Source organism: Cnephaeus nilssonii (genome assembly GCF_951640355.1).
Source record: "Cnephaeus nilssonii genome assembly, chromosome: 14".
In the NCBI taxonomy this organism is placed as follows: domain Eukaryota; kingdom Metazoa; phylum Chordata; class Mammalia; order Chiroptera; family Vespertilionidae; genus Cnephaeus; species Cnephaeus nilssonii.
This window is the reverse complement of record NC_137085.1, coordinates 60,468,258-60,490,366: the sequence shown is the minus strand read 5'-3', so window position 1 is coordinate 60,490,366 and position 22,109 is coordinate 60,468,258. Positions and strand designations below refer to the sequence as shown.

Genomic DNA, 22,109 nt, shown 5'->3' with positions numbered 1-22,109 from the left:
GCGTCTGACGAGACAAGTTAAATATTCCAGGACTAAAGGAATTTACCCCACTTCACTTTCCCGCATCTCCTGGCCTTTCCCTGGAGCGTGAAGTCAGAAAGCCCCGCTCGGGCCTGTGGAGGAAGGAACGCAAACCTAGCTGCTGCTTGCCCCCTGCAGCCTGAAACCAAGGCAGCTCAGGCCTGGGGGGGATGATGAGGTTCTGCCTGACTCGGTAGCACTTACTTTCTCTTCGGGAGTTAACCGGCCTTTTTTTCTGTTTTCTTTTTTTACTAATCCTCACCCATTGATTTTATTATTATTACTATTATTATTATTATTATTATTTTAATTTTATTGGAGTGACATTAGTCTACATGAACATATAGGTTACATGTGTGGATTACTAATTTACAAAATCTGTATATAGGACCATGTGCCCACCACCCAAAGTCAAATCCTCTCCTGTCACCTTTTATTAGGACCCCTTTCTTCCCCCACCCCCCTCCCTCTGGCAGCCACCACACTGCTGTTTGTGTACATACGTTTCAGTTTTATATTCCACATATGAGTTAAATCATATCATTCTTGGCTTTCTCTGTTTGACTTATTTCACTTCCCATAATGTTCTCAAGGTCCATCCATGTTGTTGTAAGTGACGCTTTTTCACTCTTTCTTATGGCCGTGTAGTACTCCATTGGGATGTCGAGGTTTTGCCTGACTCGGTAGCACTTACTTTTTCTTCAGGAGTTAACCAGCCTTCTTTTTTTTTTTTCTTTTTTCTTTTTTTGTTAATCCTCACCCATTGATATTTAGAGAGAGTAGAAGGGAGGGGGAGAGACAGAGAGTGAACCATCGATGTGAGAGAGACACATTGATTGGTTGCCTCTCACTCATGCCCTGACCAGGGCCAGGGCCATGCCCTGGACCAGAATCAAACCCAGGACCCTTCAGTCTGTGGGCCAACACTCTATCCACTGAGCTAAACTGGCTAGGGCCAGCCTTTCTTTTTTCCAATTACAGCTGACATTCAATATCATTTTGTATTAGTTTCAGGTGTACAGTATAATGGTTAGACAATCATATACTTCACAAAGTGTTCCCCATCATATTTCTAGTACTCACCTGGCACTGTACACAATTATTACAATATTATTTGCTATATTCCCATGCTGTACTTTACATCCCATGACTATTTTGTAACTACCAATTTGTACTTCTTAATCCCTTCACCTTTTTCACCAGGCCTCCAAAACCCTCTTGCCTCTTGCAACCATCAGTCTGTTCTTTGTACCTCTGAGTCTGTTTCTGTTTTGTTTGCTCATTTATATTGTTCTTTAGATTCCATATATAAGTGAAATCATATGATGTTTGTCTTTTTCTGACTTATTTCACTTAGCATAATACCCTCTAGGTCCATCCATGTTATCACAAATTATAAGATTTCTTTTTTATTTTTTTATGTCCAAGTAATGTTCCATTGTATATATGTACTACAGCTTTTTATCCACTCTTCTATTGATGGGCTCTTGGGTTGCTTCCATATCTTGGCTATTGTAAATAATGCTGCAATGAACATAGGGGTACATATATTCTTTCGAATTAGTATTTCGGGTTCCGTTGGATATAGACCCAGAAGTGGAATCGCTGGGTCATAAGGCAGTTCCATTGGCTCTTAGAAAGAGACCAGTCATAATGCCTATCACAATAATAAACTCTCAGGAAGTGTTTGTTGTAACACATGAATGAAAGAATGAGATGCGAAAGAAGAGAAAATAGTGGTAACCATTATTGATTGTGTACTGTGTGCCTGGCAACTCACATCCCTTTGTCCTTATAATCTTAACAATAATCCTTGACAGACCTGTCCATAAGTACAAATTTGTCCATAAGTACAAATCCTTTGAGGGAGGAACTATTATTATTCACAGTTTACAGATAAAAGTGTTAAGCTTAGAGCTCATAAGAAAATTGCCCAGGATCATACAGGTAGTAAATAGCAGACCTGAGATTCTAACCCAGGATTCTGAAACTCCAGAACTTATGCTTTTAATCTCACTTATAAATTACAAACTGTCCACTTGGATCCTTTGTTTCATTATTATATTAGCCTTCACATTATTATACTTTTAAACATAAGTAAAACATAGCAATTTGAAATAAGGAAATACATTCCAAGAACATATATGGAAAGATACCTCAACAAATGGTGCTTGAATAACTGGATTTCCATATGGCAAAATAAATAAATTTAGGTTAGAACCTATTTTCAAACCTATATACCTGATAAAGCACTGTATCCAGGATATATAAAAATCCCCTGAAGCTCAATAATAAGAAGGCAAGCGTACAGCACCCTAATTTTAAAGATGGATGAAAGATTTGAATAGCTATGTCACCAAAGAAGATATGCAAATGGCTAATAAGCACAAGAAAAGATGCTCAACATCATTATTCATCAGAGAACTGCAAATCGAAACCACAACGAGATACCACTTCACAGTCACTAGACTGTGTAGAAATTGGAACCCTTTTATATTGCTGGTAAGAATGTAAAATAGTGCAGTCACCTTAAAAAGCAGTTTGGCAGCTCCACAAAATTTTTAAGTATAGAGTTACCATATGATCCAGGGATTCCACTCTTGATGTATACCCAAGAGAAAAGAGAACATCGACACAAAAATTTGTGCACACATATCCATAGCAGTATTATTCATAGTAGCCAAAACTGTAAACAACCCAAATGTCCATCAACTGATGAATAGATAAGTAAAATGTGGTCTTCTATATGATGGGATAGTATTCCACAGTAAAAAGGAATGAAATATTGATACATGTTACAATGTGAATGAACCTCTAAATTTTATGCTAAGTGAAGAAAAGCCAGTCACCAAAGACCATGTGTTATGTGACTCCATTTATATGAAATGTAAAAAAAAAATAGTCAAATCTATAGAGACAGAAAGTAGGTTAATGGATGCCTTGGTTTGGGGAAGGAGAAGGGGAAATGGGGAGAGACTGATAATAGGTATAGAGTTTCTTCTTGGGAATGAAAAGGAATTATGCCCTGAGCAGTGGTTAGAGCAATGGCCCACACAGAGAAGGGTCTCGGGTTCGAGTCCTCATCAAGGGCACGTACCTGTGTTGCAGGTTTGATCCCTGGCCCTGATTGGGGCACGTGCAGGAGGCAATCAATCGCTCACATCTGTTTCTCTCTCTCTCCCCCGCCCCTCCTTCGCTCCCTCCTTCCCTGCCTTCCTCTCTCTCTCCCTCTCTCCCTTTCTCTCCCCCTCCCTTCCATTTTCTCTAAAAATCAATGGAAAAAATATCCTCAGGTGAGGATTTTTTTTAAAAAAAGGAATTTAGGGAATCACTAACAACATTTACTGAAAATATTGGCTGATATACCCAAAGTTATTCCTACAAGATATTTTATATTATTACTATTGTAGTTATTTTAATGACATTTGACTTCAGCTTATTCTTCTCAAAATCACTGGTCCCCTGAAGAAATTCTTTTTGCCCCAAAGTCATTATTTTCCATATTCATTGAGAGACACTTGCTACCAATACCTGGCAAAAAATTACTGCAGAGGTGGGCTGCTTCTCAGCCTTCAGATTTCCAAGCTAAAATGATGGCTTTTCCTAATACTCATTTTTATTCTTTCATGCACTGATAATGAAAAAGTGGGGGTTTTCAATTGCTGAAATATGTTGTTTTATATCTACTTCTCTTTGCCATCCCAGAAAACATTATTGTACAGGCTTTCACCATTTTCTTTTCAATGCTCATCTTTACTCCACAATCTTCTTTCCTTTTCATTCTCTTGTAGAAAAACACAAACAAAATGCCTGGAACAATAATAATTACAGAAAGGCCCAGATATATAAAGAGAAGTCTTGCTTTCCAATAATAGATAAGAAGTTTCTCTTTCTTTCCTCCCATAGAAATGTGTTTCTCTTTCAAAACATCCACACAACTGATCACAATAGCAGACTCTGTTCTGAGAAGTGTAGCTCTAATTCTACTGTTTGTACTTTTGAACTCTAAAAGCTATAAAAAGAGCAAGAATACTACTTAGTGCTCAACTATATTGGTACCCACAGTGTTACCAATAATGAATTTAATTAATTAACTAAATTAAATATGCATCCTATTTGATTCACTTATTTGACTACTATTATGCTTTATGCATATTTCCCTTTATATTTGTTCTTTTTATATAGTTTTTGCATCGTGTATCTTTTTCTTAGTAGATTTCATGGGTGATGAAAACCTGTGGTTAAAATCTATACTGCATCTCGTATGAAAAGTTAATTCTAAAAGTCAACAAGGACCCTATGTCTCATTTAGCCAATATGATGTTCTTGTAAATCTTTCTTAAACCAAGGCAGGGAACTGCATCACAGAATATTAGGAACAGCACGGGCTTTGGATTCTGAGTGCTTCTATCATTTGCTTTTATTAAAAATCAAGGAACCACCCCCCCCCCCCCCCCCGAGGCTCCTGGTGTCCTTTTTAGCTCTAACTTTCTCTGATGCTCCCCAAAGTGATCTGGATGCAGTCCCATCCATGCACCCAGCGCCTTGCTTCTGGGTAGCCAGCAGTCCCTTCAGTGAAATTCACTCAAAATGAGCTTACTAGTAAGTAGGAATTCTCCTTCAGTGAAAGTGTTTCTAGAGCCACACAGATTGATTCATCAAGCCACGACCCTGCGTGCATGGAGCTTCCGGTCTAATGGGAGCCGGGAATCCGTGCACCATGAGGACAGGGCAGACTAGTGCAGCTCACCGGTCTCTGGAGCAGGCATGACCAGCAAAATAAAAATAACTCCCAACTCTGCTTTTAAGCTAGTGAGAACTAAGCTATCACTTATAAATCAAAAGAGGGATTTAGAAATGTGTTTATTCTATTTCCTGAAAACCTTTAAACTTACATCCTACTTCGGCCCTTTCAGTTTTTTCCAAAACTTACGGACATCATCAGGTAGGCTGTTGGAAACCACGTTGAAAGCATTATCTTAAAGGTTTTCAGTTTACCAACTTCAGAAGATATATAAAGTTTTTTAAAGTTCCCAAAAGACAAACAAGTTGCTCAAGAGAATGGAGGAGCTTCCATGTGAGGCTCGACCAAGCATGTCAAACTCAAAGGCTAACACGAGCCAAATAAACAAGGTTTAAGTTTAAGTGGGCTGCAAAAACCAAAAGCTTCAATTTTCATAGAAACGTAGGTTTATTTCGATAGAGACATGCTGAATACAAAGGGCTGAAATAAATGAGTAAGTTAACATAAAGTAATAGAACATTTTAATAAAAATTAATTTTTTGAACATTAACTACCAGACACTGAATAACTGCACAAATTAATAAGTGTAACGCAAATAAACCTATTTTTCTTGTTCTCCAAAAGCGAAATATTTCCTGTTGTGCACAGCAAACAAGTCAGTACAAGATTAATGACGTGGCAATCGGCTGCTAAATTATTCGCTGCTGGTATTAGTGGAGAGAAATGATGCGCCTGCACATAAGGCGCATAAGGGAAATGAATGCAACACAATTACAGTAATCAGTCATTAGCAAATGTTGTAGTTCGTTATTAATAATTATGTATAACAGGGTATTGTAAAAATTAAGTTACAGAATTTTTATTAAAATGTTTCTTACATACCGTTATATTGCCTAGGCCGCAAAAATATTCGTTGTGGGCCTCAAGTTTGACATGCGTGGGCTAGAATGATGCATGATCAAACTCATCAGTCTGTAAAAGTCAAGACCAAAAGAAAATATAATTGTTCCCCTGGCCTTTCAATAATGTGTGCCATTTACTTTTCCACAAATTACCACTTAGTCCTCACCACCACCTTGAAGCACCGCTCTATAGACAAGAAAGGGAGGGTCAAACACATGGCACAGTACATTCAGTTAGCAATAGGTCAAGTGCTTAATGAATGCCACAGCCAGCCCTTGGACCAGGTCCTCTAATTCCCTAAACGACGGTTTCTTCATCGCTGCCTTGCTGATTTACAGTTCTGTATTATCAAAGCAAAACCAGCCCGGATCAAGTCTCCTGTGGAAAATGGTAGTTTTAAGTGTTTGGGAGGAGGTTATGGACACTAGGATCTGTTCAGGAAACATGGGGATGCTGGGTGTAACTCTTTAACCTTCAATGGTAAATCCAAGGACATCTGCCACAGAATCTGGAGCCATTGCCAGGCACTCACTGACCAGTTTTGTTTTGTTTTAAACTAATTTTCTGCTTCCTCTGCCCAGTCTTAGCAAACACCATACAGAGGGTGCCCTGTGTAGCCTTTTTGAGATTATCTGTCTAAACCTTATGTGAACATTCCCAATCTCTTGGGTCTGAGTATCATTAACGTATAAACTCTATGGCAATGATTGTAGCTTATTCCTCTTTATCATTTCAGTGCTCAGCATAACCCAGAGAAGGAACTCATTAAAAGAGTGTTGCGTTCCAAAGGACTTGTATGCATGCATATTAGCATAATCGATGGACACAGACACTGGGGCGGTGGGGGCTTGCCCGGGATGGGAATGGCGGGAGGGGGGATCAATTGGGGTAAAAGAAGACATATGTAAAACTTTAGAAATAAATAAAATAAAATAAAAGGGTGTTGCATTGAAATGTTTGTGGTTTGAGTGGTTTTGTGACTACAAACTCTCACGTTTGTCCCTGTCATCACTTTTAGGTTGGAGAGACAATTGGCATTAGTGAAGAGATTATGGGTCTGACCATCTTGGCCGCTGGGACCTCCATCCCTGACCTTATCACCAGTGTCATAGTGGCCCGGAAGGGGCTTGGGGACATGGCTGTATCCAGCTCTGTTGGAAGCAACATTTTTGACATCACCGTAGGGTAAGTAGAGACAGTTCTATAAAGATGCACATCAGCTTCATTGCTGTCTTTGAAACTGTGAAGACATGACCAGACCAGGATCTCTGAGCCCAATACTAACCGATGTCAATAGCAAGTAAAGACTGGGAGTACCATTCAGTGTCACCAATTCCATTTTTCATTTTCAGAAAACTTAATGAGGAATAAGTTATCCCTAGACAGGCAAAAACACATACCTGCATACGGAGTGAATGTTGTAGGAAGTATTTTAAGAAAATTTCACTTCTGTGATTGCATGGGCTACATGTTATGATTATTCAATAGTCAGGCTTATCTGAGATGATCTAGTAGTTTCACTATATGTTTTTTCATATTCTAATTCTAAATAAAGTCCCTACCAATCTCAGGTGAGATTTGGATTCTAAAGCAGACTGGAACAAACATAGACCCGGCAAAAATATCTCAGCTTCTTCCTTGGAAAGGGCTAGCAGGTTCGCATTATCATTTGTTTATCTGTGCTGGTGAAGATGTGCTAGGTGTTTTGAAAGTCGGAAGATGAGATCTGTTCTTACAGTTAAGCAGACTGGAATTCTCAATGTGAATAAGCTCTAAAGTGGCTTACACTGGGGAGGGGTGCCATTTCATTAACAGTCAAAAAGTAAAGTTAGTCTGATAAATAACCTTCAATGGCAGCCCCCTGAGAAAGTAAAGCATGGGGTGTTATCCTGTATTCCCAGGAGAACGGGGCTCTGGACACTTGAATTTGGAAACTCACTAAAATGGATCTGCTCTCTCGTTGAACATTTTGGATATTGTTCTCTCTTATACCTCTCCATTACCTAATATATATGATAGTAATTTTTCATTCAGTGTCTGCGATGTGCATTGTACATACATTTTTACTCATTTAAACCACACAGAGATTCATAAGGTATTTTATGATCCTCATTTTTCAGATAAGGAAACTGAAGGGTGCAGAGTTCATAGTAAAAGACGTAGCTGGAATTTGAAGAGTCTGTGCTTTCACATGTAGCACTATCTGTGCATAAAGCCTGCTTTGAGCGCTACTCTCTAAACCACCTTTAAGTTCCAAAGGTGCCCTCTCCTGCCATACTTTCTTTCTTGACTGGCCCCTGTCACTCAACAGCCCTCCCTGCCTGGAAAACTCCAACTTACTTTCCAATGTCAACTAAAATGAGGGCTTCTCTGATTCTCTTGGGCCTATCCTCTTGTCATGGTCATGTACATCAGTCTGCCTGCTAAACTGAACTCCCCGAGAGCAAAAACTCACCAAAGCCTAATACATTGCCTAATGCTTAGTAGTAGCTGGACAAATGTTTGCAGGATGGATGGATGGATGGATGGATGGATGGATGGATGGATGGACAGGTGCCTTAAAAGGTGTATATTTCAAAGGAAGGGTATCCCTAATATAAATAATATTTCTCAGCTCCGCTGCCTACACTAGAGTAGTTTTCTTGGCCAATCTCTTGTAAAAAGGAAAACAAAATGTTCAAAAGTATAAAAAAGAAAATCCTAAAAACTGGGGGAAATTACAAGTGTTCTAAGTCATATTTGTCATGTTTATTTTAAATAAATATTCTAGGAAATTGCAAAATGTTTTTTGTTCATAGTTCTTAAATTGTATATTAAGTAACAAATGAAAGTTGAAAGAAAAATCACCCCTAATCCTACTACCCAAGAACAACATTAGCTTTTGTGTGTTTTCTTCCAAATATTTCACAGTTGTCTTAGGGAATATTCAGTTTTATCTTTTTAGAGGGCTTTTCTTTTTCCATTTTAAAGGCATTTATGCCTGGCATGGGGTAGGCATCTGTTAGCAAATTAGTAAGTCAACCATTTTTCTAAGCTTCTTCATAGCTCTCATAATTAACATTTTTATGGCTTTAAAATATCCCATGCTGTTGCTTTTCAGTTTAACCATTATCCTTTAGTAAGTCCTTTCTATATTTTCTAATTTCCTGCTATTTTGAGTGTTTCTATGAACAGTTTTATGCAGAAAAAAATACTTCTCTTTTAATCATTTTAAATAGGATAAATTCTTTCAAGAAATATTGATGAGTTAAATATTATGAGCATCTTAATGGCTATTGATGTATATTTTTCCAAAAGTCTTTCCCAAGAGTTTATACCAATTCACAAAGTTTTGGCAATATATTGAGTGTAAAAGTTCATAGTCTTACCTTCATTTTCTTTTTACTTAAGATTATTATATATTCACAATAAAGGATTTAAATAATACATATAAAGCATAAATACAAATCACTGATAATTCATCACTACTTAACAAGTTCCCTATTATTAGAGATTAAGATATACCCAATTTTTCACTACTCAAAATAACACAAATTATCACTTTTCTGGATAAAGTTACATCTGCATTTTGAATTATTCACTATGCTCCATCCCTGACAATAGAACTGATATCTCAAAGGTCTGAAAAATGTCATTTTTCCAAAAGGGTTTTTGCCTATTTGTGGTGCCACTAACCACCTCTTTACCAGAACTACTCTGAGTGTGTGTGTGTGTGTGTGTGTGTGTGTGTGGCTCAACAAGCTATGGGAAGTGTGTAAACAGAATTGCCCAGGGCAAGTCCCAGGAGAGGTTTTGTATCATCAATACCAGCACTCCCCTCCCCTTTGCTGACGGCAGGGTGCCGGGGTGCCCCCTCCTGCCGAGAGCTGGAATTGCACCCATTCCCTGCAGTGGCCGTGTGGAACCCTCCCCTCCTGACAACTCCACTGAAGTAAGCGCCTCCCAGTCAGGTTCTTGTGAGCAAAGTGCCTGTAAAGGATCACCGTGAGGCAGTTATCAATCACTGCAGCTTGGCCCAGGTTAACACATGCTCCTGGATGGGGGGCCCGCATGCACCAGGCGCTGGGAGTTCAAAGACGTACGTATGGGCTCTACCTTCACATGCACTCTCTCCAGCAGAGGAGACAGGGGTGTAAACTCACGGTCCCTTTGCTCATTGTTTCTCTCAAGCCCCGTGCTTTTCCATTGGAGAGCGCTGTGTTTGGAAAGGGTGCCTCCTCTTCCATACAGCGGAGGCTAGGGCCCAGTGATGGGCTGCCTTTTGAGCTTGGTGTGTCAAACTTCGCCAAAAAACTGAGCATAACTCGGGTAGTGTGTCACTTTGAGGAAAAAAACATTATTTCGCCAATGTTTCATCCTCAGGAGCAGCAAATGTTTCATCCTCGGCATGCGGCCGCCTCAGAATTGAACCTGGGACCTTTCAGTGCTGACACGCGTGTCATAGGTTCGCCATCAGTGGCGCTAGGCCGAAAGGGAATCTCCCTTCGCCCTGGGCTGTGCAGAGGGCTCAGCCCCTGGTGGCAGGGTTCAGTTTTCCCCCGTTTTCAGCCATGTCCCTTCCAGAGGGGCCTCGCCCACTCTCATGGTGCGCCTGGCAGCTAGCTCCTCTGCTGTCTTCAGAGTCGCCATTCTGGTTAGGAAACAAAAGATGTCATATTTTAAGTCAAATGCAAAGGGAGAGAACAGGTATAAAAATCCATAATAAAGTTTTTTAAAATCACATCACGAATGTAAGATACTGTCTTCCTCAGATCTCTCAGAAAGGTCGTTTTTAGTGAAAAGGATGTGCCATCTTTTCCAACATAAACTTCAGGCAGCTACGTGGCACTGGCCCCGCCATCAGCATGTATTTTCACTAGCTTTTCAGGTTGTTAACTAAGCCATTGCCATTTCTCTCTCCATTTAAAAAGAATAACTTCTCCATGTTCATGGCTGATTTCCATATATTTTCTCCATTTGTCTTCTCCTCCTCTCACCCAAATGCTCAAGGTCACCCCTGGAGGTCTGAGAGGGACATTTTCATCTCAACTAGGGATAATTATTTCAAAACCAATTCAGAAATCACCTGCCGCAGTCATGTCTTTGATGGGATCCAACTGGAGAACACATTCTCTCCCCGCTCCCTCATTCGGAGGGGAAATAGATAACGGTTTTTAAAACTCGCCTGACTCCCTTTGTGACTTCCAGGCCAGCCATGCCCAAGTCACAGTGAGCCTAACAACACACCCCTTTCCCACTATAGATTCCAAGAAGCTAAGGTTGCCTCACCTGCCTCCTTCACCCTGTCTGCCTGCCCCCTGCCAACCCTGTCCTCTCCCCGCCCGCAGGCTCCCGCTGCCCTGGCTCCTGTTCACCATGATCCACAGGTTCCGGCCCGTGGCCGTGAGCAGCAATGGCCTCTTCTGCGCCATCGTCCTGCTCTTCATCATGCTGCTCTTCGTCATCCTCTCCATCGCCCTCTGCAAGTGGCGGATGAACAAAGTGCTGGGCTTCACCATGTTCGGCCTCTACTTCGTGTTCCTCGTGCTCAGCGTCCTCCTCGAAGACCGGATTCTCGTGTGCCCCATCTCCATCTAGAGGGAAAGCCATATCTTGAACCAACAGCCCAGGTGGGACCCCCCGCTCTGGGTTCTAGACTCCCTGATGTCCGGAGAAGAGGCAGCGGGCACCCAGCCCGGGCGTGTGGCGTGGCCCTCCTTGGTGGACGTGAGGAGGGGTGGACCCACAGGGACCCGCCCGCTTCACAGACTGCTGCCACCCTTGCCTGCTGAAACGGCTTCAAGCGAGAGGCAGAGAGAACTGTCCATCCGAGGCTTCTCTGCACTCACCACTGACGGGTACTCCTCGCTGGTCGGAGGTACATTCTCTGTAATGATGCAAACAGTGACAGAGCTGCGTATACACCTATAAGATATTCAGAGTATAAATAGATGCACATGAACACACCGCCTGTTCCTGTACTATACCTCTCCTTCCACACCTATAGAGTCATACACACCTGTACACAAACACAAAGAAACACCATATATATAAAATTATATATATATATGTATGTATATATAAATACACATGCATCTTTTCAGGGATAGCTCTAATATATTTATAATATCTGTTTGAAGAGGGGCATCAACCTTCTGTGTGAGCTTTACCTCTTTAGGGCAAGAGGTACACCAATGGAATCATTGCTGTGACCTTCTGCCTAACCTTGGACTTCCTGGGATCCTGCCGGGTGAGGTGGATGCTTCAGGGACGTAGGTTTCGGGAGAGAGGGCTGGGTGGAGAGGGTCTGTCGTGGTCCTGGGTTGAGCCCTCCAAACATTTCCACAAGCCAAACAGGGGAGACTCTCTGCCCACCCCACAGGGTTACCTGGGACAGAAGGAGGTCAAACCCGGACTTGGTCCACACTGGTTTGGGGGCAGAGGGACGGTAACCAGGGTTGTTGTTTTTGGTTTGTTTTAAATATATATATAATGCCCCAGCATGCGAGTAGAAACTATGATTGCAAACCAAATTAGCATTCTTCTAGGACAGCGAGACTATATAAAATGAAAATGAACCTCTGCTGTTCCCATGCATGTCCCATTGCCATCAAAAGAAGGGAGGCAAGTATAGATGCAGTTGTCATTTAGACACATTTTGATGCTAAGGGCTCTCATATAATCCAAATGCTGCCCAAAGAGCCTGGATATGCTAGTACAATAAGAAATTCCATCCAGTAGAGGCACATAGTGAGACTTGCCACCTAATGGGAATGGAAGGCATAGTTCTTCAAAGCATCTTCCAGTGTGATCATAAAGGGCTTCGGTGTCTGAAGAAATCATTGCTCCTTAAATAGAGCTCAGTGGACTCTGACCAATACTGCTTGGGTTGAGGCAGCGTAGAGATGTTTAGGAAGGCATTTGCACACGAGGAATGTTTCTGAGTCCTCTGTGGAGTGGTGCCAAGACCAGGATTTAAAGTTCATGCACCATCCATGTTTCTCCTGCCATCAGGACCCCACCTGGGACTCTCTCTAGCTTACAGAGCACACAGAAGGCTATACTCGACAGCTTCTTCACACTGGCCTCCAGCCTGCCCCGCCAAGGTGTTGATTTCCTGATTTTGCTCAGCATTCATGGGATAGTTTCATTCCATTCATGCAGTGCCCCCAGGTTCTGTTTGACACCGTGTATGATTTCTCAGATCTATGTGAATAGAAAATAAAACCAGCAGGGGAAAAGTATGGCCTACTAAATTGATGGAAAATACACAGTCTTTCATTTCCCCGAGTTACCCTTTTCCTAAAATCAGTTGAAAAAGTCCATTGAGGATGGCTCATTATTCCATACTCATCCTACACCCAAGCTGGCACACACCTCATCCGGGGGCTCTACCACTCATGTTCTCGTCTCCAGTCTATTGTGTCACTGACACGGCTGTGATTTAGTTGTGAGTACAGACCTCCTAACATAGGGAGACAGGATGCAGACAGAACTCACCGCTGAGAAAAAGAGGAAGTGGACATGGCAGCTCCAGATCAAGTTCAGTATTCCTTCCACAAAACCTCAGCTCCCTGCACAGAGCCTGGCAGTAACAGCCAGTGCCCATCATTGCTCCTCACCCGCATGCAAAAAGCACTTCTAACGGAGGCCCCCTGGGAAACAAGCCGGCGCCGCCCAGGAGGCGGGCTCTTGGGTCTCCCCAGCGCTGCAGAGTCTGGCTTTTGGTTGTGTGAGAGAAACCCGCATCTCATTCCACAAGGGCAACCTTTTGTTTTGAGGCAAGAATTGGTGCTGGTTCCTTAGAGTGAACGAGAATAAGTGAACTTTTAGTTAAAAACTCTGCTTGTCTTCCCTGTGCGTGACTCGAAGGGGCGCAGAGTTGGTTACTGCATGGATGTGTGTTATCGACTGGTTTGTTATTTGAAAGAAGGTTTGCATAGGTGACTCTGACTCCACCACAGATAGACTGTAAACCGGAAAGGATGAGGGAAGAACCGGTGCAGCCCTGTTCTTCCTCCGGCACTCCCCCCAACCCCCCACCCCACCTCCTCGCTTCTTCCCAATAGCTCCCAGATCACAGTGAAGACTCATCCGAGCAGCCAAGGAGCATTCTGCTTGCCTGGGAGCTCCTTTTCACAGGGACCCTTGTGCTCATTCACGAATATCTGTACTTGAGAAGACCCTCTCTCAAGGCCCAGTCCCCACCCCCGTGACGCACACTGCAGTGTGGTATCCAGGCTCCATCTCCCTGCCCCTGCGGGCCCCTCACCATGTGCCTGTGAGGTTAAGTGTTGGGCTACCGTGAATCCAGAGAGAAGTGTATGGAATACAGCAGATCTTTAAAAGCATAAAGGTCATTCCCATAAGGAAGTGTCTTTCCTAAGTAGGTCATCTCTACTGCCTCTTCTGCATGCCTGTGTATATGCATATATAAATATATATCTTTATAGCAAATCTATATGTGTACACACAATACTACCACTTACATCCTCACCCTCTGACCCAATCACATTGAGGATTCAAAAGCAGGGAGCACAAGTTTGCCAAAGTGAAGAAAAGAGAGTCCTGCTCACCAGCAACTCAAGGGAACATTTCCTCCTGACCTCCCAGGGTTTGTTCTGTGCACAGGCACATCTCGACATATACATATGTTCCCAACCCATGTACTTTCCCACCCCGAGAGTATAGATTCACAGCCTTACAGCCATGTCCCTAGTGCTGATGGGGAGACAAAAATACACAACAGAAAAGTACAAGGGGGGAAATAATTTGGACTGCAGATACTCTCTTTGCTTCCCTGGAGCAGGGTATAAAATAATACCAAAAATTCAAGAGCCAACTTCTTACTGCTCAATCTAAAATAAAGGAGCTGCACCAAATGGTTCCATTTACCCACGGTGAAGGGCACAGGTTTTGCTGTCACCTCCCCGCCTCCCTAGGCAGCCTCAGGACGGGAGAGCAACTTGGCTCAAACTGAGAATGCCCAAACAGAACCTTCTAAATTGCACCTGGGGATTGCCACGCTGAGTCCAGCTGCCCTCTGAGCCCGACGAGCTCCTGAAGAACTGAAGCTGGGGATTAGATGGTGTTCCGCTCAGGCCATGGGCAGAGCCGAGCAATGACAGATCCGGAAAGCACAGGCCCTGTGCAGGGAAGAGAGGGAGGGTGGCTTATCAATTTGGCGGATGTGGAAGAATATCCTAAACCTAAAGCCTTTTCAGATGGTTTTTAAAAAAAGAGGCAGGGACTGTTTCATATTCGGGGGAAATGCTTTGTAAGGCTTTTAACAAGTGTCACCTGACAAGGGCCATTATTATTTACTTTCTAAGGAAGACACGAATCAGGTGGTTTAGAGCCTTTTCAGCAAAACACAGCTGCCTCGCTGATGAGACATTTGTAATATTAAAGTACATCCATTCCTGGGCAGGGAGAGAGTTGGCAAACTCCCCACCATTGCTCACAGCTCTTAAACCGACTCTTCTGTAAAGGGAGATAGGAGGTGAGCTCTGACAGAAAGCTGACCAAGGAAATGACAGCAGACAGAGCTGCTGGCCAGGCAGAAAGATGGAGGAGATGGAACTTCTGTTAAGTGCTTCGCTGAAATGATTAGCTTGGAATATCTGACATGGGTCCTATGACCTATCTGCATACAAGCATTTCAAAAAACTCCAGTAAGCTTTATTCTTTACATCTACCAACACACACACACACACACACACACACACACACACACACCCGAAATTATGAGGATGCCATACTTCCTTGCACCTAGACAGATTGCTACTCCATTAATTAAGTGGCTATATTATAAGCGGCAGTCCTGTTCCAAAAGAAATAAAGGGAAAATATCCTCAGGATGATTTCTAGAGAAGTCAGCTATCTCCTGAAACCTCATTATAGGAGCTAATGCTCATCCTTGCTAAGCCAGATCTCACATAACCACTGGATTAATATTTTTAAAGACACACACTCAACTCTTATAGTTTCCCCAGCAATACTGTCTTCAATTAGGGCTTATCATTAAGAGGGAGTTAATGGGGGAAGAAGGGGAGAATAAAGAAAGGAGAAATCAACTTATTTTTACTGGATTCCCAAGAAAGTAGGTGTCACACTGATATATATACCCCCAGGTAGTTTAAAATAATTACAACATTCAGGCTTTTTTAAACCACTTACAAGAGTCCCAGATATAAAATGTTTCCCTTCTCAAGGAGGCCTTGGGGAAGGTACGTAATAAGCCCCTGGTTCGCTGTCTCTTTAACTTTAGCTTCTTGCCTCTGGATCTTTGTGTTTCTCTTTTAATCTCACTTCTTCATATTCTCTGAAATGTATACAAGAAAAGCAATAAAGGGCACTCACAACCAACTAAACCCATTTCTTATCATTACATCATCACAATGTTTGTTTCACTTCACTGGGCTGTGGCGGATGGAGAATGTAGGCATCTGTGGCAGTCACAGGCACACTCATGTTTGCTCTGGAAGTAATACGAGCTTTCCACCGAGACCCTGCCCACACACACACAATGTGTGCACTGTCATTTCACACCCCTTTCACGCACAGGGCATCAATCATGCCCAGAACCACCTGAATTTCACAGTCGTCTTTACTCTGACTAGCAACAATTGTCTTTCAAAAGAGAGAGAAAGCGCTACGCAGGACAAACCAATCCACCATTTTAGAGACAAAAATGACCCTGTAGTTATGACTGGATAGACAACTGTGTTCAAATGTGTGAGAGACTCTGCAACATCAGATGATCTAAACCAAGACACTTCCGCCAATGATTGATGGACAGACTGGAAAACAGATAAATACCGAAGTTTGGAAAAGGGTCATGGGATTTGCATGGAGTTTGCTAAAGGCTTTTGTTAAGAGAATTTGTCCAACTTATTACCTTACTCTAAAGGATCCCCTCTTGTGGGGGAGGGGTCCCAGTGCAGATGTGCCTGGTGTAACCCAGTTCCATCAACTACTAACATTAACAGCCATCGGCATCAGAAAAGTTTCCTTCCAGGTGAAACCTTGCCCTTCAAATCGATGACTTCACCTATGATTTTCTTTTTGGCAGAAAAGAACGGCAGGTGGGCACTCTTTCTACTTACCCTTGACACAGTTAGGTGTCACCACTATGTAACCCTTTATTTTCATCAAAACTACCTTTAGATTAGTATTTTTGCATCATTTTTCCTAACCTTCTTCATAATTTTTACAATTCCTCTCTACTAAGCCTAATTTCTAAATCCTTGATGTTGCCCTTAAATTATGGAACCTTATGACTAATCATGACGCAATATGATGTCTGACCACACCTGAATTACAGCCGCGAACCTAACCTTCTGCTCCCTCTTTATGCACCCATCTGTTGCCCTTTCAGGAAATCATACTTCATTACTCACTCCCATTCATCTTGGTTCCCTATGACTCCTGCATCTTTCTCTATTTCTCAGTTTGCCCAATGCATTTGAATAGGTGTCTTACCTACTATGAGCCACTCTCCACTTGGCCTTATGGAACCTCCGTCTGTTTAATCTAACCCCATGTCCAGTTTTCAAGTCCAGGTTGGACCCAGTGCTTAGTCCCCTTCAAAGTTCTCACCACCAACAGCCCCAATTTACTCGCACTTGGCCAGTTTAATGAGCATTTCTCCATCTCCTGAATGTGAATATTCAAAAACACTAGACTCCTGCCCCCAGCAACTTAGGCTTTGCATAACTGACTACTACTTGGGGTGGTGGGGAGAGAGAATTTCTCCTAATTGCTACCAAACTGTGAACAGAATTCACAGTCACAAGACAGCAGAGTCACAGAAATGCCCTGAGCACACCCACAGGCATTTATCCTCCTGTGAAAAGTGTGAACAATGGGTGCAGCATTATTCACACTTTTCACAGGCCCTGGGAAGGTCAAGTTCCTGAGCTTCGGTTTAAGGTTACAATCCCACACTCACAGGGAACTCAGAATGGGGGAGGCACCACTGGAGATCGTTCAGAAACTCTGGACCTGCATTGGCTTACCCAAAAGCAATTTATATTTTCAGTTTAAATAGGAAACAGGGGCAATGGTTAGACCTCCTCTTACCACTCAGTATTGCAGCGCATTTCCTTCCTTGTGTGGTGGGTTGGGTGGGAATTGTAAGGTTGTTGATTGGGGTCCTGGCCCAGGAAAATGGGCGCCAGCCACCAACAGGATGGGCACATGCTCCTGCATGCTCACACACCGGGCAGCCCAGTCCTTCATAATAGACCTGTAGGTAACTAAGGCCTTGGGACCGACAGGGTTCAAACTCAACTAACCAAAAGAGATGATATTTTTAAAATCATGTCATACACACAAAAAGAATGAATGAAGTCTGAATCCCTGAATAAAATTACTTTAAGGATGAAATTACATGCATGAATTAAGGGTAGATAATTCCTTGCCATTTAATTAAACACATCTTCAATTCTCATCAAGATAAAACTGAAGGACATGGGATGCCCTTTGGGTTTTTAATTTTTTAATATTGCACTTTATAGTACTTCACAAGAGACAATTGTCTTAATTAAAGCCATAAAGTACCAATAATGCATATATTCAGGGCTTCTGAATATAGTCAGTTAATAAGCAGTCCATGAGTGATTCCTGTTTTGTATAGTTTGTTGTAAATTGGAGTCCTATTTTTTATTGCATAACATTATTGTCCTAGACAACTCTAATCTACATAAGTTTTAGATGTGTACTTTAACAAAACTCTGAAGATCAAAGAAAGTATTCATTTCACAAAAGCATTCTTCATTTTCAAAATAGCTTGTTACACGGATCCTTTAAGTAGCAAGTTCTGTTACTGTATTAAAAATCTTCCTTTTTTAAAATTATAGATGTACTACTTTTCAGGAATCCATTTGTTATGTAAAGCAAGGTTCACCCACCTGGAGAGTGAAATGGATAATTAGCAAGTATATTCCTGGGAAATTTAAAGTTTGTTCCCGTGTTTGTATAAATATAGGATGGGTCTAAGAAGTTCCCTTATAAAAATGGCAAAGAGACATACACAACTTATCAATAATTGCTTAATTTTAAAACCTTCCATGGGAGGGCATATAGAACTGCACACTTCAGGATGCATTAGGTTTTCCTCCCCTTTCTTCTAAAATACACAATTTCTGGCCTAATGTGATAGACTTACATGTACACAAAGGTGTCCCCACAACTAAAAACTCTGGTGTTTCACTTTATCATGACTGTGTATGTAATTTGAAAGTGAAAAGAATGACTACAAGCCAATTAATAGCCTAGAAATATTCACCACAACCGGGTAACTAAATTACTGATATAGAGTAAGTATGTATATTAAATTGGACGACCCCTTTTATTTTCTGCATAAATGGCCATTCTCCCTGAAGAAAGACTGTCTGGACCCAGTGCAAGTGATGTTCCTGTTAGGACTGTGTTGTGGTCTGAAGGGTTTCTCCAAAGAAACTCTCCCATCTAGAAGAGGTAGCCTCTGTCAGCATACTGCCCTGCTAAACCCTGCATACAAGTCCATATGTGCCCTGCAGCTAGCCTGGATGTTTCTAGCTCGAGTTTTAGTGTGGCTCAGTGGTTGAGTGTTGAGTGTGGCTCAGTGGTTGAGTGTTGACCTATGAATCAGGAGGTCACGGTTTCCCAGCGTGGGCGTGCAGGAGGCAGCTGATCAATGATTATCTCTCATCATTGATGTTTCTCTCTCTCCCTCTCCCTTTCAATCTGAAATCAATAAAAATATTTAAAAAAAAAAACTCTAGAAGCAACAGCTTCCAACTCCATGCAATCTGCATTCTCAAAGAGCCATCAAAAAAAGAGCAAAAGCTACCTTCCTGCCATCATGAAGTTGCTGCTAGCCCTAAGGAAAGCTAAACTTTACATTTGTTCTTTGCATATTTTTAAAACAGACATGTCAACGTTGACCCCAACATAGATATTTGCCCTAGATCGCGTAAACTGTTTTTTGGACAGGTGACATTAAAAATCTCAGAATGCCATTTTTGTAAAGGATCTTTTTAGGGATAGATGTCATCTGATGCTTCTTCCCTTGCTTGCCTTCATTTTCAAGAAGCATTTGAGCACCTATCTTTATCCCTACAGGAATCCACTTGATGTACTTCCAAATTATTTTTGTCATTGTGTGTTTTGTTTATTATGAACTGTTTTCACGGGATGACGAGTTGTATGGAGATTCTACGTCTGTTAATTCTTGTGAATATGTCTGTACATAGACTGAGCACTGTATTTATTTGTACATAGGCTGTTTGGGATAATGTGTTTCTGTCACATGGTCTTCACTCTGATAAAGGGTGTTTCTTCACTGTGTTCATGTTACACTTTCCACACTCTTGTGCTTCTACTACTAGTAATCAACATAGAATATCACTCTATGTAACTAAGTCTCCTCAGTGTGAAATATAACAGTAATAAAATTGACTCCAAAAAGTGTTGTTGTTGTGTGTTTTGGGTTTTTTGTTGTTGATGTTTTTTAATAATCCTTGCCTTCAGCTAATCAGAGCTCCCATGAACTCAAGATATTGACACACAGTTATGGACGCTTCACTGTGAGAATTTAAAGGAACAAAAGGGCAAACAGGGGTCACCGTTAGTTATAGCCACCATTTATTCCCTGCATGCTTACTCGTGTCATTTGAGCTTTTAAATGTTTGAGGGAACCTTCTGCACTAAAAGGACTTCTCTAACAATTGGATTTTAATTCATTAAATATATTGAAATTGTAAGTTCAAAAGCCTAGTGTTCCCTAAGCCTTTAAGTTCATTTTAGAAGTCTTATTATAAATCTAATACTTTTATGCAAAAATAAGAATTCATAGCCACTTCTTTGATTATATTCAACTCACTGGTAAGTTTAAAATATTAAATTCTAAATAACCCAAATTATGAATTAAATTTTCCCAGGCACTTCTTACATTTTACACATTTAACATACCTAATTCTCTCAACCACTCCAAAAGCCTGGCAGACAAACCAAAAAACAAAATCTTCCTATGCACTTAACCAATTCCTATTAATATGGTAAATAAAATACAGTAAATCAGGTTACCTTAAATGATATTTAAGTATCATTTACAAACTTAATAAAAGTCACTATGCCTTTAAAACTAATGTTATGAGTCTAATATAAATTTCAAATTAGATTATCCAGTAAGCCAGATTTATTTCAAACACCTTAAACTGCAAATACAACATATCCCAGTGATTATAAAACATACCTGAACCACATCAAAGTATTCATACTATAATTTGATTGACTTCATTACCTCTATCTTTCTATAATGTCTTCCTCAGCTTTGAAAAGTCACTCAACTAATGAGCAGATTTACCATCTCTGACAGGATAAGATGATGGAGTCTAAGCCGCAATATCATTATTTATCATTTAAAGAATCAACAGCAGAACATGGCGCGTGGTCCCTACACACTACCAAAATGAGTCTACTGGAGCCAAAGAAGTCACGTAGCCCTCAGGCTTTACGTCAGATCTATCTCCTGCCCAAGCCTTTCAGCTGGAGTCTTGTGCAATCCAATGGGCATCATGACAGTTACTTTTTTTTTTTTTTACTGACATCTCTTTCAACGTGTTGTCTCCTTGTTTGAGGAGGTGAATTCTGTAGCCCCGCCTGGGTTACATCCAGTTGTTCTATACCACCAGAGTATGCAACTAATCTCTTCAGTGCTTGATTGTATTCTTCATCCTGTTTATAGTTTTCTTGTCTATTCTGACCACAGTTCCAAACATTTTGTTAATGCTAAGTGTTTTGCATGCATCATTTCATTTAATCTTCACAAAAACTCACGGGGTTGGGTACCATTCTTAGTTTCCATTTTATAGATAGGAATATGAGGCCCGAAGTGGTTAAGTGACATGCCTGAGGTCATGCAGTAAGTGTCAGAATTTTAAATTAAACCTGAGCCTTTCTGTTAACCAAATTTGAGGACACATAGTCAAGTTTTTTAAAAGTTTGAAAGCCACACTCCTCTCATCTTCGTTCCAAAATGAATCTCACTTCTCAGAGAAATAGGTTTATGAACTATTGAGTGACTTTATATTTAGGGGAAAGGTACAAGACATTTTGACCCTGCATTCAACCCAAAGATACAAAAACTCTGGAGTTTGCCCCTAATGGTGTTTTCAATGTTTGAGAATGTCGACATTTTCCTCAGAATGATATTAATGCTTATTTCAGGCCATATTCATTAGGTTGATCAAAATCCTTGATTAATTATCTATAGAGAACATTATTTTTCTCTCTTTATTTTATTGACATTTTCATGGAAACATTACTCTTTGTGTGAATTTTAAAACAGGAACTCTCATTTTTCCAGAATGCCTGCATCTTTTATGGAGGACTGGTTTTTAAGCTTGACCACAGTGAAGATTTATGGCAGTGATAACACCTAGGTTTCTAGAGCACATCAGCCTTGTTTATTTTT

The 22,109-nt window shown here is 41.2% G+C and overlaps 1 protein-coding gene across 2 annotated transcripts in view; it reads left to right on the top strand.

Annotated features, from left to right (window-relative positions):
• The window catches only part of SLC24A2 (solute carrier family 24 member 2), a 231,773-nt gene extending 211,749 nt beyond the window's left edge, over positions 1 to 20,024 (top strand). For both annotated transcript variants that reach the window (XM_079790684.1, XM_079790683.1), the window contains 2 exons: positions 6,687 to 6,853; positions 10,996 to 20,024. In XM_079790684.1, the coding sequence (XP_079646810.1) occupies positions 6,687 to 6,853; positions 10,996 to 11,245 (417 nt within the window). In that variant the 3' untranslated portion in view covers positions 11,246 to 20,024. The remainder of the gene's footprint in view (positions 1 to 6,686; positions 6,854 to 10,995) is intronic.
• The last annotated feature ends 2,085 nt before the right edge of the window (positions 20,025 to 22,109 follow it).